General features: G+C 39.4%; 1 protein-coding gene across 8 annotated transcripts in view; it reads left to right on the top strand.

Moving 5' to 3' along the window:
* The window catches only part of Ralgapa1 (Ral GTPase activating protein catalytic subunit alpha 1), a 271828-nt gene that overhangs the window by 35701 nt on the left and 221477 nt on the right, over positions 1–14650 (top strand). For all 8 annotated transcript variants that reach the window (XM_045155394.1, XM_045155393.1, XM_045155389.1 and 5 more), the window contains exons 3-6: positions 315–364; positions 4290–4347; positions 9538–9581; positions 13392–13569. In XM_045155394.1, the coding sequence (XP_045011329.1) occupies positions 315–364; positions 4290–4347; positions 9538–9581; positions 13392–13569 (330 nt within the window). The remainder of the gene's footprint in view (positions 1–314; positions 365–4289; positions 4348–9537; positions 9582–13391; positions 13570–14650) is intronic.

Here is a 14650-nt window from a genome sequence, read left to right as displayed (position 1 = left end):
TTTTTCCTATTTAAATCTCATTTAAGTATTCATAATAAGTCATGATTTGTTTTTAGACATAATGATTTTGAACCTAAGTTGTAGTGTTTGTTTGAACTAAACCCTTGCTGTACATGCCCTTCTATTGAGCTGCCCCCATTCTCCTGAAGAGGCACTGTGATATTGTGAATAAACCATGTTTTAGCATTTTACTGTAGAGTCACTAAAAAAAAGCAAAAGATGCTTGAGACAGTGCTTTCAATTCATTAAATGGTTGGTAACAATAAATTTTTAAAATCATAGATTTAAAATATTTTCCTGTAACAATATTTTAGGTCACAAATCTCAAAGAGAGGAGTTGGATGCTATACTTTTCATTTTTGAGGTAAGTGTTATGAATTTTAACCTTTTCAAAAATGGTGCTGGGTACATATAAAGGAATATATTGAAGGTTTTAAGCATATAATGAAACACTGTTAATCTTTCAGCCTTGTAAATGACTTATATATGTCTGGTTGAATTTATACTTTTTAAGGTACAATGTATTATTTTTAGGCACTGAATTACATTTGTGCATTTAATATTGCAAAATGAATATGATAGTCAATTTTTTTTTTTTAATTTTATTTATTTATTTATTTGAGAGCGACAGACACAGAGAGAAAGACAGATAGAGGGAGAGAGAGAGAATGGGCGCGCCAGGGCCTCCAGCCTCTGCAAACGAACTCCAGACGCGTGCGCCCCCTATGATAGTCAATGTTTTAAAAAATGAAAATTTTAATTTGTGTAAGGTTTGCATAGAGAATTATTTTAACTTTAGAACTGTGACAATTTTATGCCTATGAGATTTATTGTTTGTTTTTGGGACTGGGTCTCAAATTCATTATATAGGCAAGGCTGGCCTAGAACTTCTGATCCTCCTGCCTTCTTCTCTCGGGTGTATCTCATGTAAGGATTACAGGCATGCGCCACTGCACCCAGCCTATCATTTCTGCTTTTCATTGTAAATTTGTGCAAAATAGCCACTTAAGTTTTTTTTTTAAATTTTTATTTATGCAAAGAGAGAGGATGGAGAGAGAATGGGTATGCCAAGGCCTCCTGGTGCTGCAGACAAACTCCAGATGCATAATGTCATTTTGTACGTCAGGCTTTATGTGGGTATTGGGGAATTGAACCTGGGCTGTTAGGGTTTGCAGGCAAGGTCCTTTAACTGTTGAGCCATCTCTCTAGCCCATCTTAAGTATTTTTTTGTTTGTTTTTCATTTTTCAAGGTAGGGTCTCACTCAGGCCCAGGCTGACCTGGAACTCACTGTGTAGTCTCAGGGTGGCCTTGAATTCACAGGCAATCTGCCTACCTTTGCCTCCCGAGTGCTGGCATTAAAGGCATGTGGCACCACACCCAGCATTACGTGTTTTTAATTGTTATTTTACATTACTTTGAATTAAAAAGTTCAGCAAGTGTTTACACATACAAAGGAGGAAGCACAGTTTGGAGAGAGATGAGCCCTGGAAAAACTTGTTGATATTTTCAGCACATGCAGAAAGTAAGGCCCTCTTACCCCTGATGGAGAGATGGCTTAGCGGTTAAGGTGCTTGCTTGCAAAGCCTAAGGACCTAGGCTCGATTCCCTAGTACCCATGCACCAGATGCATGAAGTGACACGTGCCTCTGGAGTTTGTCTGTAGTGGCTGAGGCCCCATGTGTCTGTTCTCTCTCTCTCTCTTGTCTGTCTCTCTGTACATGCCAATAAATAAAATATTTAAAACAAAAACTTTTTTGTTGTCTTTCTGAGGAATTATTAAAAGGAATGTTGTGATCTCTGTGAGAATTTAGAGACCTGTAGAAAGCTAGACTGTTTTCAGACCTACGAAAGCATTTAAAAGTCAGTTTCTTCGGGCTGGAGAGATGGCTTAGTGATTAAGGCTAATGAAAACTTGTTTCAAAAAGGAAAAAGGGGGCTGGAGAGATGGCTTAGTGATTAAGGCTAATGAAAACTTGTTTCAAAAAGGAAAAAGGGGGCTGGAGAGATGGCTTAGCGGTTAAGCGCTTGCCTGTGAAGCCTAAGGACCCCGGTTCAAAGCTCAATTCCCCAGGACCCACATTAGCCAGATGCACAAGGGGGCACATGCATCTGGAGTTCGTTTGCAGTGGCTGGAGGCCCTGGCGCTCCCATTCTCTCTCTTTCTGTCTCTCTCTCTCTCTGCCTATTTCTCTGTCTCTGTCACTCTTAAATAAATAAAAATGAACAAAAAACAATTAAAAAAAAAAAAAAAGGAAAAAGGTGCCACGCCGGGTGTGGTGGCACATGCCTTTAATCCCAGCACTTGGGAGGCAGAAGTAGGAGGGTCGCTGAGTTCCAGGCCACCTTGAGACTACATAGTGAATTCCAGGTCAGCCTGGGCTAGAGTGAGACCCTACCTCAAAAACAAGCAAACAAACAAACAACAACAAACAACAACAACAACAACAAGGAAAAAGGTGCCAAGGTGCAGGTGCCAGATAGTAGTAACTGATGTTTTTAAATACATTTTTGTTACCTTTTTTCTTGTTTTTTTTTTTTTTTTGAGGTATAGTCTCATTTTAACCCAGACTGACACTGTACTCTCAGGCTGGCCTCGAACTCACTGTGATCCTTCTACCTGTGCAAAAGGTAAAAATTTGAAAGTATTGTATGTAAAAATGTGTTTGTTTCCATTAACTAAAAGCCTATATACTTTAGTTTAATTATAGGTCTCCTAAATTTAAAAGTTTTGCTTTCCTACTTAATGTCCATCATGATTATCTAAGTATCTCTGGGCCCACATAAATTAACATAGCACAATTTTTTTTTCTATCCTTTCTTTTTTGTTTTGTGCTGTGGACTAAACCTAGGGCCTCAAGCATGTATTCTACCATTAATTGGACTGGATTAATACAAATATTTCATGAGATTTTCATGAAATAAAAATATTATACTAAGTTTATTGAAACGAGGAAAAAAATCACAAATATTAATATCTTAAAAGAATTAAAAACTCATCCACTCATCCATGTTACCCACAATTCAGAAATGTTAAAAGTGGTAAGTAAAAGCTTAGTGTGGTCGCATATGCCTTTAATCCTAGCACTCAAGAGGCTGAGGTAGCATTGCCCCAAGTTAAGGCCAGCCTGAGGCTACAGAGTGAGTTAGAGGTTATCCTGGGCTAGAGTGAAACCCTGCCTTGAAAAACAGAAAACATGCAAAAAAAGCTACCACCACCACCACCAAAAAACCCCACAAGAATAGTAAACATTTTGAAGTATATTAAAATTAATACTTAATTATCAAGAGAATATGCTTTCTGTAGCATTATAAGAGATAAATTTAACAAGTTTTCTGTTTCAGGTCTTTGTTAGTATTGCTTATAATTTTGGGTGATGGTTTCAACTATTGGTCAACATGCCTGTATTGAAATTGAATATTCAGCTCAAAAACTTTTACTATTTGTTGTTTGTTTGTTTGTTGTTTTGGATTTTTGAGGTAGGGTTTCATTCTAGCTCAGGCTGACCTGGAATTTAGTATGTATTCTCAGGGTGGCCTCGAACTCATGGTGATCTTCCTACCTCTGCCTCCTAAGTGCCGGGACTACAGGTGTGCGCCACCACGTCCGGCCTATTTGTTTTTATAAAAAATTTTATTTATTTGAGAGAAAGAGGCACAGAGGAGATGGGGGGGGGGCGGGAAGGAGATGGAGAGAGAATGGGCACACCAGGGCCTCTAGCCACTGTAAATGAACTCTAGATACATGTGCCACCCTGGGCATCTGGCTGACGTGGATACTGGGAAGTCAAACCTGGGCCCTTAGACTTCACAGGCAAACGTCTTAACCACTAACATCTCTCCAGCCCTGGATTTTTATATATTTTCACATAAAGGTTTTTTTTTTTTTTTTTTTTTTGAGGTAGGGTTGTGTTCTAGCCTATGTTGACCTGGAATTAACTCTGAAGTCTCAGGCTGGTCTTAAACTCATGGCAGTCCCCTACCTCTGCCTCTGGGATTAAAGGTGTGTACCACCACACCCGGCACAAAAGCATTCTTTGGTTTTTCCAGGTAGGGTTTCATGCTGGTTCAGGCTGACCTGCAATTCACTATGTAGTCTCAGTATGGCCTTGGCCTTGAACTCACAGTTATCTTCCTACCTCTGCCTCCCAAGTGCTGGGAATAAAGGCATGTACCACCACACCCATATAAACAATTCTTAATTACTTAGTCCTTTAAGGGTTTACATTTCATAGCATATGGGTTCATTTCTTGTTCTTCATTCTTTTTGTTTTGTTTGTATTGATTTTAGAAAATTTTACAACTTCTTCCAGAAAGAATTCATCAGCGATGGCAGTTCCATAGTATTGGTAAGTAATGCATTTCACATTTGAAATAAATTATAATATTTTTTTTAAAGTATTTTTTCCATTTTAATACATGTAAATAAAGTATTTCATTTTTTTTTTTAAATTTATTTATTTATTTATTTATTTATTTATTTATTTATTTGAGAGCGACAGACACAGAGAGAAAGACAGATAGAGGGAGAGAGAAAATGGGTGTGCCAGGGCTTCCAGCCTCTGCAAACGAACTCCAGACGCGTGCGCCCCCTTGTGCATCTGGCTAACGTGGGACCTGGGGAACCGAGCCTCGAACCGGGGTCCTTAGGCTTCACAGGCAAGCGCTTAACAGCTAAGCCATCTCTCCAGCCCAATTATAATATTTTTAAATGCTTTTTTTTTTTGAATCTGTCTTTTGAGATAGGGTCTCATGCTGACCTGAAATTCACTATGTAATCTCAGGGTGGCTTTGAACACATAGTGATTCTACTATCATGTGTCACCACGGCTGGCTTGAAAATGCTTTTTTTTGAGGCAGGGTCTCACTGTAGCCCAGGCTGACCTGGAACTCACTGTGTAGTCTCAGGGTCTCAGGGTGGCCTCGAACTCACAGCAATCCTCCTACCTCTGCCTCCCAAGTGCTGGGATTAAAGGCATGTGCCACCACATCCTGCTCTGAAAATGCTTTTTAATGGCTTGATAATTTAGTTTGTTTTACTGAAACCAAAAATATTGGAACAAGTCAAATATGGAGTTGCAGCCTGTAATACCAGATACCACAAGTTCAAGGCCTGCCTGGACAATTTAGCAAAACACTGTCTCCAAATTAAAAAAGTAAAAACAAGGCTAGGGATCTAACTGATTGATGGAATGCTTGCCTAGCACACACAAGACCTTGGGTTCAATCTCCATACTGTGTCCAGGGAGGGCCTCAAAAAGGAATACAGGCCGGGCGTGGTGGTGTACGCCTTCAATCCCAGCACTCGGGAGGCAGAGGTAGGAGTGAGTTCGAGGCCACCCTGAATTCACCATAGTGAATTCCAGGTCAGCCTGGGCTGGAGTAAGACCCTACCTGGAAAAACCAAAAAAAAAAAAAAAAAGGAATACAGGAACACAGTAGGAATCTAAGGTTAAAAAAAAATTTAAGTGAAAGTTGGGTGTGGTGGTACATGATTTTAATCCTAACACTTGGGAGGTAGCGGTAGGAGGACTACATGAGTTCAAGGTCACCTTGAGACTACATAGTGAATTCCAGGCCAGTCTGAGTTAGAGTGAGATCCTACCTTGAAAAACAACAAAATAAAAAATAAAAATTGTGTATATATGTATGTATGTGAGGAACTAATGATGTATCTCAGTGGTAGAGTGCAATCCCAGCAAACATATGCACAGAAAGAAGAGAGAGAAAAATATATGTAGTGCATATGAATTCCTTGTCAAAGTGGGACACAGTTTTATGATCCACCTCTTCCTTTGCTCTGAATGTATTAGCAGTGATGGTATACTATAAAAAGCATTAAAGCAGGCTTAGCATCAAGATAAGTATTTCCATGAACCAGAAACAAGAGAAATGCAAATGCCAAGAAGCTACATGCTCCAACTTCTTTGTTTTGAGACAGGGTCTAATGTAGCCCTGGCTGGCCTTGAGCTTGTTACATAGAGGAGGCTGACAGCCAGGTTTATGAACACAGAGCCTCATGCATGCTACGTAAGCACTCTACAAGCTGAGATACATTCCTAGCCTCTTAACTTTTTGATACAGGGTCTTGCATTGCAGCCCAGGCTGCCTGGAACTCATTTTAATTCCAGAATGGCCTCAGACTTCACATTGATTCTCTTGCTTCAGCCTCCTGAGTGTGGGACTCAAGTTTTTTTTTTTTTTTTTTACAAGTTAAAAATGAAATATTAGCTATCATATATATTTTTAAAGTTTTTGTTAAAAAATATAATATTTATACATAATGAGAAATCAACTTCATTCATAAAGGTATGAAAATAAGGACAGTGTCCTCTTACAGTTTCCTCCAAATTGATCATTTCTTTGCTTTTTTTTTTTTTTTTTTTTTAATTTTTATTAACATTTTCCATGATTATAAAATATATCCCATGGTAATTCCCTCCCTCCCCACCCCCACACTTTCCCGTTTGAAATTCCATTCTCAATCATATTACCTCCCCATTACAATCATTGTAATTACATATATACAATATCAACCTATTAAGTATCCTCCTCCCTTCCTTTCTCCACCCTTTATGTCTCCTTTTCAACTTACTGGCCTCTGCTACTAAGTATTTTCATTCTCACACAGAAGCCCAGTCATCTGTAGCTAGGATCCCCATATGAGGGAGAACATGTGGCGCTTGGCTTTCTGGGCCTGGGTTACCTGACTTAGTATAATACTTTCCAGGTCCATCCATTTTTCTGCAAATTTCATAACTTCATTTTTCTTTACCGCTGAGTAGAACTCCATTGTATAAATGTACCACATCTTCATTATCCACTCATCTGTTGAGGGACATCTAGGCTGGTTCCATTTCCCAGCTATTATAAATTGAGCAGCAATAAACATGGTTGAGCATGTACTTCTAAGGAAATGAGATGGGGACTCAAGTTTTTTGAGGCAGAGTTACTTCATAGCTCAGATCATGACTTCATAGCTCAGATCAGCTTTGCATTGTGATGTTTTCTTTAAAACTGTAATTTTATTTATTTATGAGAGAGAGAGAATGAATGGGGGTGCCAGAACCTACAGCCATCGCAAATGCATGTGCCACATTGTACATCTGGCTTATGTGAGTCCTAGAGAATTGAACCTGGGACCTTTGGCTTTGCATGCATGTGCCTTAACCTTTAAGCCATCTCTCCAGCCTAATATTGTGATCTTTTTGCCTCCGCCTCCAGAGTGTTGGAATTCCAGGCATATATTAACATCCCTGACTATGCCCCAGATTTGAAAACAAAGTGGTTGGGGTCACTGGAGTCAAACTTACTACTGCTTGAAGGACCACAGTAGGGCTTTCTAGGTCATTAAAGCTGAAAAGACAAAGTAAAAAGAAAAATAACAATAAAACCACTTTGCTAAAGGGTACTAGCAGGCACCAAATAGACAGGAGTCTTTCTATTTAGTTTTTCAAGGTAGGGTTTCACTATAGCCTAGGGTGACCCAGGACTCACTCTGTAGTCCCCAGCTATTCTTGAATTCACAGCAGTTTTCCTGCCTCTGCCTCCCAAGTGCATGGATTAAAGGTGTACAGCACCATGCCAGGCAGTCTTTCTGTTATCAGGCCTTTTAAAAATATTTTAAATTATTTATTTATTTATTTGAGAGCTACAGAGTGAGAAAGAGGCAGAGAGAAAGAGAGAGAATGGGCATGCCAGGGCTTCCAGCCACTGCAATGAACCCCAGATGTGTGCGCCCCCCTTGTGCATCTGGCTAACATGGGTCCTGGGGAATTGAGCCTTGAACTGGGGTCCTTAGGCTTCACAGGCAAGCGCTTAACCACTAAGCCATCTTTCCAGCCCTGTTATCAGGCCTTTTAAACTGTCAGTGTAAGATTCTTCACCTTAAAAAAGATGTCTGGGGCTGGAGAGATGTCTTAGTAGTTTAGGCACTTGCCTGCAAAGCCTAAGGACCCAGGTTTGACTTCCCAGTACCCATGTAAAGCCATATACACAAAGTGACATACATCTAGAGTTCATTTGCAGGGGTTAGAGGCCCTGGTGCACCCATACACACACTCTCTCTCTCCCTATAAATAAGTTTAAGAAAAAAAAAAAGGTGTCTGGCTGTGCAGGCATTGTGGCACATGCCTTTAATCCTGGCACTTGGGTGGCAGAGGTAGGAGGATCACCGTGAGTTTGAGGCCAACCTGAGACTACATGGTAAATTCCAGGTCAGCCTGGGCTAGGATGAGACCTACCTTACAAAAAGAGGCAAGGGGAGTGGGATCTGTAAGTAATTGTTGGTGCTCCTTCAGGATTTCTATGTCAGTTTTAATTGTTAGAGATTCCCATGCTGCTTCTCTCATAGGCAGTACATGGCCCTAGATGTACATTGTTGAACTGGAATGTTATTGACCTTATATTCACTTACAATTTATATATCCCAGAAAAAGTCATATATACAGGGAAAGAAGCATGAATAAGAATGACAGAAATTTGGGCTGGAGGTATGATTTAATAGTTAAGGCATTTGCCTGCAAAGCCAAAGCACCCAGGTTTGATTCCCCAGGAGCCAAGTTTGCCAGATATACAAGGGGGTGCATCATCTGGAGTTTGTTTGTTTGTAGTGGCTGGAGGTCCTAGTGTGCCCATTCTCTCTCTTTCTCTGTCAAATAAATAAATAATAACATTAATATGGTTTTCTAATGAAAAAAGACAGTAATTTGTAACTAAGCCAAATGTCTTAATACAAAGAAAGTAAACTTTGGTATATTTAGCTATGTAACAGTTATTGTTCTGTTATGATACCATTTTTTATAAGATTTGAGGCACTTGTTTCCAAGTAATTTGAAGATTTATAAGTAAGTAGTAATAATACAAAAAATTTTTGAAAATGGTTAATGCCAGAATCTGTGTCCTATTTGCCTCTAGGAAAGAAAGGAGGACAATGATTTAAACTTCAATTTTACCATTATGGTAAATGATAAACATTAGATATAAGAAAAAATATTTTAAATTGTAACAAATATTTAAACATGTAATTGTGTTTAGATCTGTTTAAACTGAATGATGGGCCTCTGGCTGTATGTTACTAGTTTCAATATTTTATTTTAGATTTGAAATATTTAATAATAAAAGAAGAAATGAATATTAAAGACCTTAGTGTAGTGAAAATATGCATTAAGAACTGTTAGACATAGAGATGTTCATTAGTTAATTAAATGAAAACTTCTTACAGTAGATGTTTTCTGTATTAGTAATAAAATATTTAACTTAAATTTTTAGTGTAGCTTAGAGATATAGAACAACATATAACTGTTTAAGAACTTAAGTTTTGTCAGTAAATTAAGTCATGTTTAATTGTGTTAAAAGGTGATTTTTTTTTAATATGCCCTCTGATCTCAAGATTGGTCAAAGGGTGATTAAGATCACCAAGAGTAATACAGGGATTGCCAAGGACTTGTTTTAAAAGTTTTTTCAAGTCTGACCGAGAACTCTAACATTTAGAAATAGGTAAGGAGATACGAATATCTAAAATCATGTTTTCTTTTCAGGATTGATTTTAAAGAAACTACTCCACACAGGAAACTCCTTAAAGGTATAATTATACTGGGTTTTCTATGATTTTTTCAAATCTGAGTAAAGGGCTGGGGATGTAACTTAATTGGTAGAGGTGCTTGCCAACGGGCACAACATGATGGGCTTGATCTCCAGCGCTGGAAAAACAAAGTGTGGCAGATGCTTGTCTCTTGCATGCAGACACAGGAAGATCAGGATTCCAGGTCATCCTTAGCTGTATAGGAAATTTGAGGTCAGCCTGGAACACATAAGACAAAACAAAAAAGCAAAAACAAAAAATGGAGCAAAATACACATGCCTGAGCTGGGTGTAGTGGCACACACCTTTAATCCCAGTACTTGGGTGACAGAGGAAGGAGGATCTCTGAGAGTTCGAGGCCACCCAGAGACTACATAGTGAATTCCAGGACAACTTGAGCTACAGTGAGGCACTGCCTTGAAAAACCAAGAAAACAAAACAAAGACCAAACAAACAAACAAACATGCCCTTCACTTTTCCTACCTCCAGATTTTCCATGAAGATTGTTGGATTGTCTTTAATTCATGTAATTGAGAGAATTAAAATGCCTAGTATGTAAAAAATACATACAAGTTGGCTAGGATATTGAGAAACTACTTTGTCTTTGCATTGCCTCATTCCCCAGTGATATCTTCCTGTGTTATCCAGAAGAAAATTTATTTAGTCATTCAACAAGTTGGTCCTCATTGTAGGTATAAAGTAGTTTATATATAAGAAAATATAATATTATTGTTTAAGATTGTTGCTGTCAGGTCATTAAGTAGCCCTGGCTGGCCTCCTTCCTTAGCCTACCACGTATTAGAATTACAGGCATGTGCTACCACTTTGGGCTTCTTTTTCTTTGTTTTTGTTTATTTTTCCTTTTCTGAAAGCATCTTGCTGTAAGTTAGGTAATGTCACATTCTATAAATGCTGTTGGTATCAAAGCTTGGGTACAACACTAAAAAGAAATAAGCCCTTCTGTACCTTTTTCCTACCTGGTTTCCAGAAGAGTCAATGGTTGAATAGTTTTAACAATGTCAGCAACAAAGCAGGATAATTCCCAAAGCTACAGGTAAGGCTGAGTTAGTGATGAACTTAGTATTTGGTTGTTAGAGATGGAATTTCTCTCTATCTCTTTCTGTTCTCTTGCTGGGAGAGCATTCATTGATTGATTGAGGTGTTACTGTATTTTATGTATAGGCATTGCTAATTTAGGACCCTAGGTACAATAGTAAGTAAAAGTTCCAGATTTACAGTTAAGAAGCAAGTAAGTACTAGTAAATGAGATGTCAGAGAATTTTAAAGTAATGAATTTAACAGTTGTGTAATTTTAATAATTTCAGAACTTTTAGGGACAAGAACATTGAATTAGTTATTAACTAACATCCCCGTAACTAGTCCTCTTTTACTAAATTCCTTATAGCAAGGAACAGTCATTGCCCTATGACTTCTTCCTTTTTGGACTGGACTGCTGTTGATTGGAAATAAGAAAGACAAGAGAGAGGGAGGGAGAAGAGAGAGACAAAAGAAAGAAATGTTTTGATTTTTTTTTTAATTTTTAAATTTTTATTAACATTTGCCATGATTATAAAAAAATATCCCATGGTAATTTCCTCCCTCCCCACTTGATTTTTTTTTTTTTTTTATTAAGAACATATTTTGGGGCTGGAGAGATGGCTTAGCAGTTAAGGTGCTTGTCTGCAAAGCTAAAGGATCCAGGTTCAATTCCCCAGGATCCATGTAAGCCAGAAGCACATGATGGCACATGCATCTGGAGTTCATTTGTAGCAGCTAGAAGCCCTGGTGCACCTTTTTTTCTCTGCCTCTTTCTAGCTCTCTCAAATGAATAAATAAAAATAAAATATTTAAAAAGAATATACTCTGTGTGGATACATCATGTGTTGGTACCATCTTTTCTCTGCTTCCTTCCCCCATTCTGCTTGTGGCCCTCCTCAGTGGGGTTGCTGGTATTCCCCATGGTGTTGTGGACTTTGTGTTGTGGGAGCAGCAGTCAGATATTGCAGGGGGTGTGGGAGAGGAGGGAGAGGCTGTGCCTCTGGGCATGATGTCCCATCCTCTGGATATGATGTTGCAACTTGTGGCTCTTACAATCTTTCTATCCCCTCTTCCGCAAAATTCCCTGAGCCGTGGTGGTGAGTTTATTTATTTGACAGCGACAGACAGAGAGAGAATGGGTGCACCAGGACTTCCAGCCACTGCAGAGGAACTCCAGATGCGTGTGCCTCCTTGTGCATCTGGTTAATGTGGGTCCTGGGGAATCAAGCCTTGAATTGGGGTCCTTAGGCTTCACAGGCAAGCGCTTAACTGCTAAGCCATCTCTCCAGCCCATGGTGGGTGAGTTTTACATCTACTTCAGTTCTTAGGAGCACCTGGATTTCTGTTTTGGTAGAAGTTGAATATTCTTAGCATCTGTCTCATTCACCCTGCTGCTGATTGTCAGATTCACCATGGAAGCAGCACTCTTGCTCATCTCCCCAATTCCTCTGTGGTTGTACCTGGGCCTGGCTCTGATGTGTGAGCGGTGGTTTATCTCCTCAGGTCTCATTACTGACTGAAAAAAAAAAAAAAAAAGATTCTTCAATGAAAGGAAATCAGCATAGGTTAAATAGAATAAGCATTATTAATTTAGGGAGAGTTTGATGGTTATAGCCTTTCTTTTAGCCAAAGACTAATGAGAGTTTGACATTGGGGAACATATCTTTGTCTCCATAGGATTCAGACCTGGTTCTCAGTTGCAGATATGGGTTTCTTTCCACTGAGTGGATCTCTTAAACAACCAGAAAGCCATTGTCACCCACCAAGGCTGTGTGCCACCATTGCACTGGTGTGTATATCTTGCCAGGGTGTTTGCTTCTGAGTAGTTTAGACCCCTGCTTGCTCACACTGTCGTTGGCTTCTTTCGTCCAGTAGCTCATGTAGTGCTTTCCAGCACTAGATTGGGCTAACTGCCTAATTCCAGCCAGGTCTTTCTGTGTTTTATGTCAGCAGCATATGGTGTCTTCAGCAATAGGGTCTTAGCTTTTAAGGATAATCAAGTACTTTGACAGAAGCCTGTCTTGTTTTGGGGACCTTGTAGGTCTCTCTGATCAATAGCTCAGGGTGGGTAGCAGCTGATTTCTGGTACTGGGAGTTATAGGCCCAGAGCCAAATATATTAAGGTTAGGTTTCATCGCTCCCCCCCTCCAGGGCCTTTCTTTCCAGATGATCCCTCCATACTATTGTTGAGGATTAAATCTTTTAGTCTACTTTCAAGGAGAAAGGTTTCTATGGTACCGGTTCATTTTAGGTTTAGTCTTATATTTATTTCCCCCAATTTCCCCTTCCCTTCCCTTCTCCCCATGCCTTTCCATCCCTATTGTCTGGTCCTCAAGTTGCCTGTCAGATATGCCACCAACTCAAGATGATCCAGATTAGGAACTACAGATGAGTGAGAACATGTGGCACTTGTCTTTCTGTGATTATATGTGTTCACTAAGTTTTGATTTTCCACAAATGGAGATTATTACTTTTAAATAACTAGAAACTAAGTTCGTTGTAAAAAGATTGTACAAAACATGACTGATCCCCCTCCTCACTGTTGGGGATTGAGCTGGGGCCTTGCATATGTTAGGAAAAATCAGTGAATTTAGGTTTCAAAATAATGTGTGCTCTATAGAGGCCCTAGATGTATTTATTGCCACCTTCCTGTTTTTCTCTTCTGCAAAATGTCATTCTGTAGTTTGCTAAAGAACTGTGTTCCAAAGAGGAATAACACATTTCTATTAACTGTGCTGTATAATACTGTTTTTGTTTGATTCTGTTTTATTAGATTAGGCGGGAAGGTGTTCGTCTTTTCTTGTTATGGTTGCAAGCTCTTCAAAACAACTGTAGCAGAGAACAGCTCTGGATGTTTTCATGCTTAATCCCTGGATTTTCAGCACCACAATCTGAACACGGACCTCGAACTTTAGATAATCTTATTAACCCTCCACTCAACCTTCAAGAAAGTAAGAGTCATGAGATGCTGTCTATCAGTGTTTCATATTTTCTGTTTTTATTTTTCTCTCTCTATAGTATGGGTGTGTGGTATGTGATGTATGTTTATGTACTGTGTGCATGTGTGCCAAGTCTAGAGGAGAACTTCAGGTGTCTCTAAAGCTTAACAACGTATTTCCTAAAGATGGGAGCTCAACCTGCAACTACTATCAGTTAGGGAGCCCCAGTAAATCTCTGCTCCCCCCACCCACTAAGGGTTCAGAAGCCTATGATCACACCCAGTGTTTTATGTGGGTCTTGAGGAATTGAACTTGGGAGTCAAACTTGGCAGTTTTCAGCCCAAGAGACCCCCCCTTTTTTTTTACTTTTTATTTTTAAAGTCATTTTTTTTAAAAAAATATTTATTTGTGGGGGGAGTAAGGGGGAAAAGAATGGGCTCACCAGGGCCTCTAGCCACTGCAAATGAACTCCAGACACTTGTGCCACTTTGTGCATCTGGCTTTATGTGGGTTCTAGGGAATTGAACCCAGGTTGTTAGGCATTGCAGGCAAGCACCTTAACTGCTGAACCATCTCTTTGTAGCCTGACCCTGATGTTTAAGTGCTCAGTTCTCTTGTCTGTTGAGCCATCTCCAGGGCCCAGTTTTCTGGTTTTTTTGTTTTTTTTTTAAATGGTCTGCACACTTATCAAATGGGTAATTCGAGACATTGTTCGTAATTGTGGGTTTTAGTATTGTATTATTTGGTTAGACTAACAGATCAAGAAGGCCATTGGAAACATGGTTTGTTACTTAGTTTTCAAGAGGAAGTACGTTCCTTATCAGGAGTCTGTCTAGGATGTGTGGGGTCGGGGGAGAAGGAAGAAAAAGAGGAGAAAAGAAAAAAAGGGAGGAGGGAAGAGAGGCAGAGGTAAAGGAGAGACAGAAATTCCTCAGGTTGGTCAGAAGACAGAGGAGGGCTGAAGAAATGGCTTGGTTGTCAAAGGTTTTGCTTGCAAAACCTGACAGCAGGGGTTTGACTCCGCAGTACCTAAGTAAAGTCAGATGCACAAACATGGCATGCCCATACCCTCCTTCCCCTCTTTCTCCCTCTT

This window comes from Jaculus jaculus, chromosome 7 (assembly GCF_020740685.1).
Source record: "Jaculus jaculus isolate mJacJac1 chromosome 7, mJacJac1.mat.Y.cur, whole genome shotgun sequence".
In the NCBI taxonomy this organism is placed as follows: Eukaryota; Metazoa; Chordata; class Mammalia; order Rodentia; family Dipodidae; genus Jaculus; species Jaculus jaculus.
The sequence above is the reverse complement of the archived record's forward strand: the minus strand, read 5'-3'. Positions and strand labels throughout refer to the sequence as shown.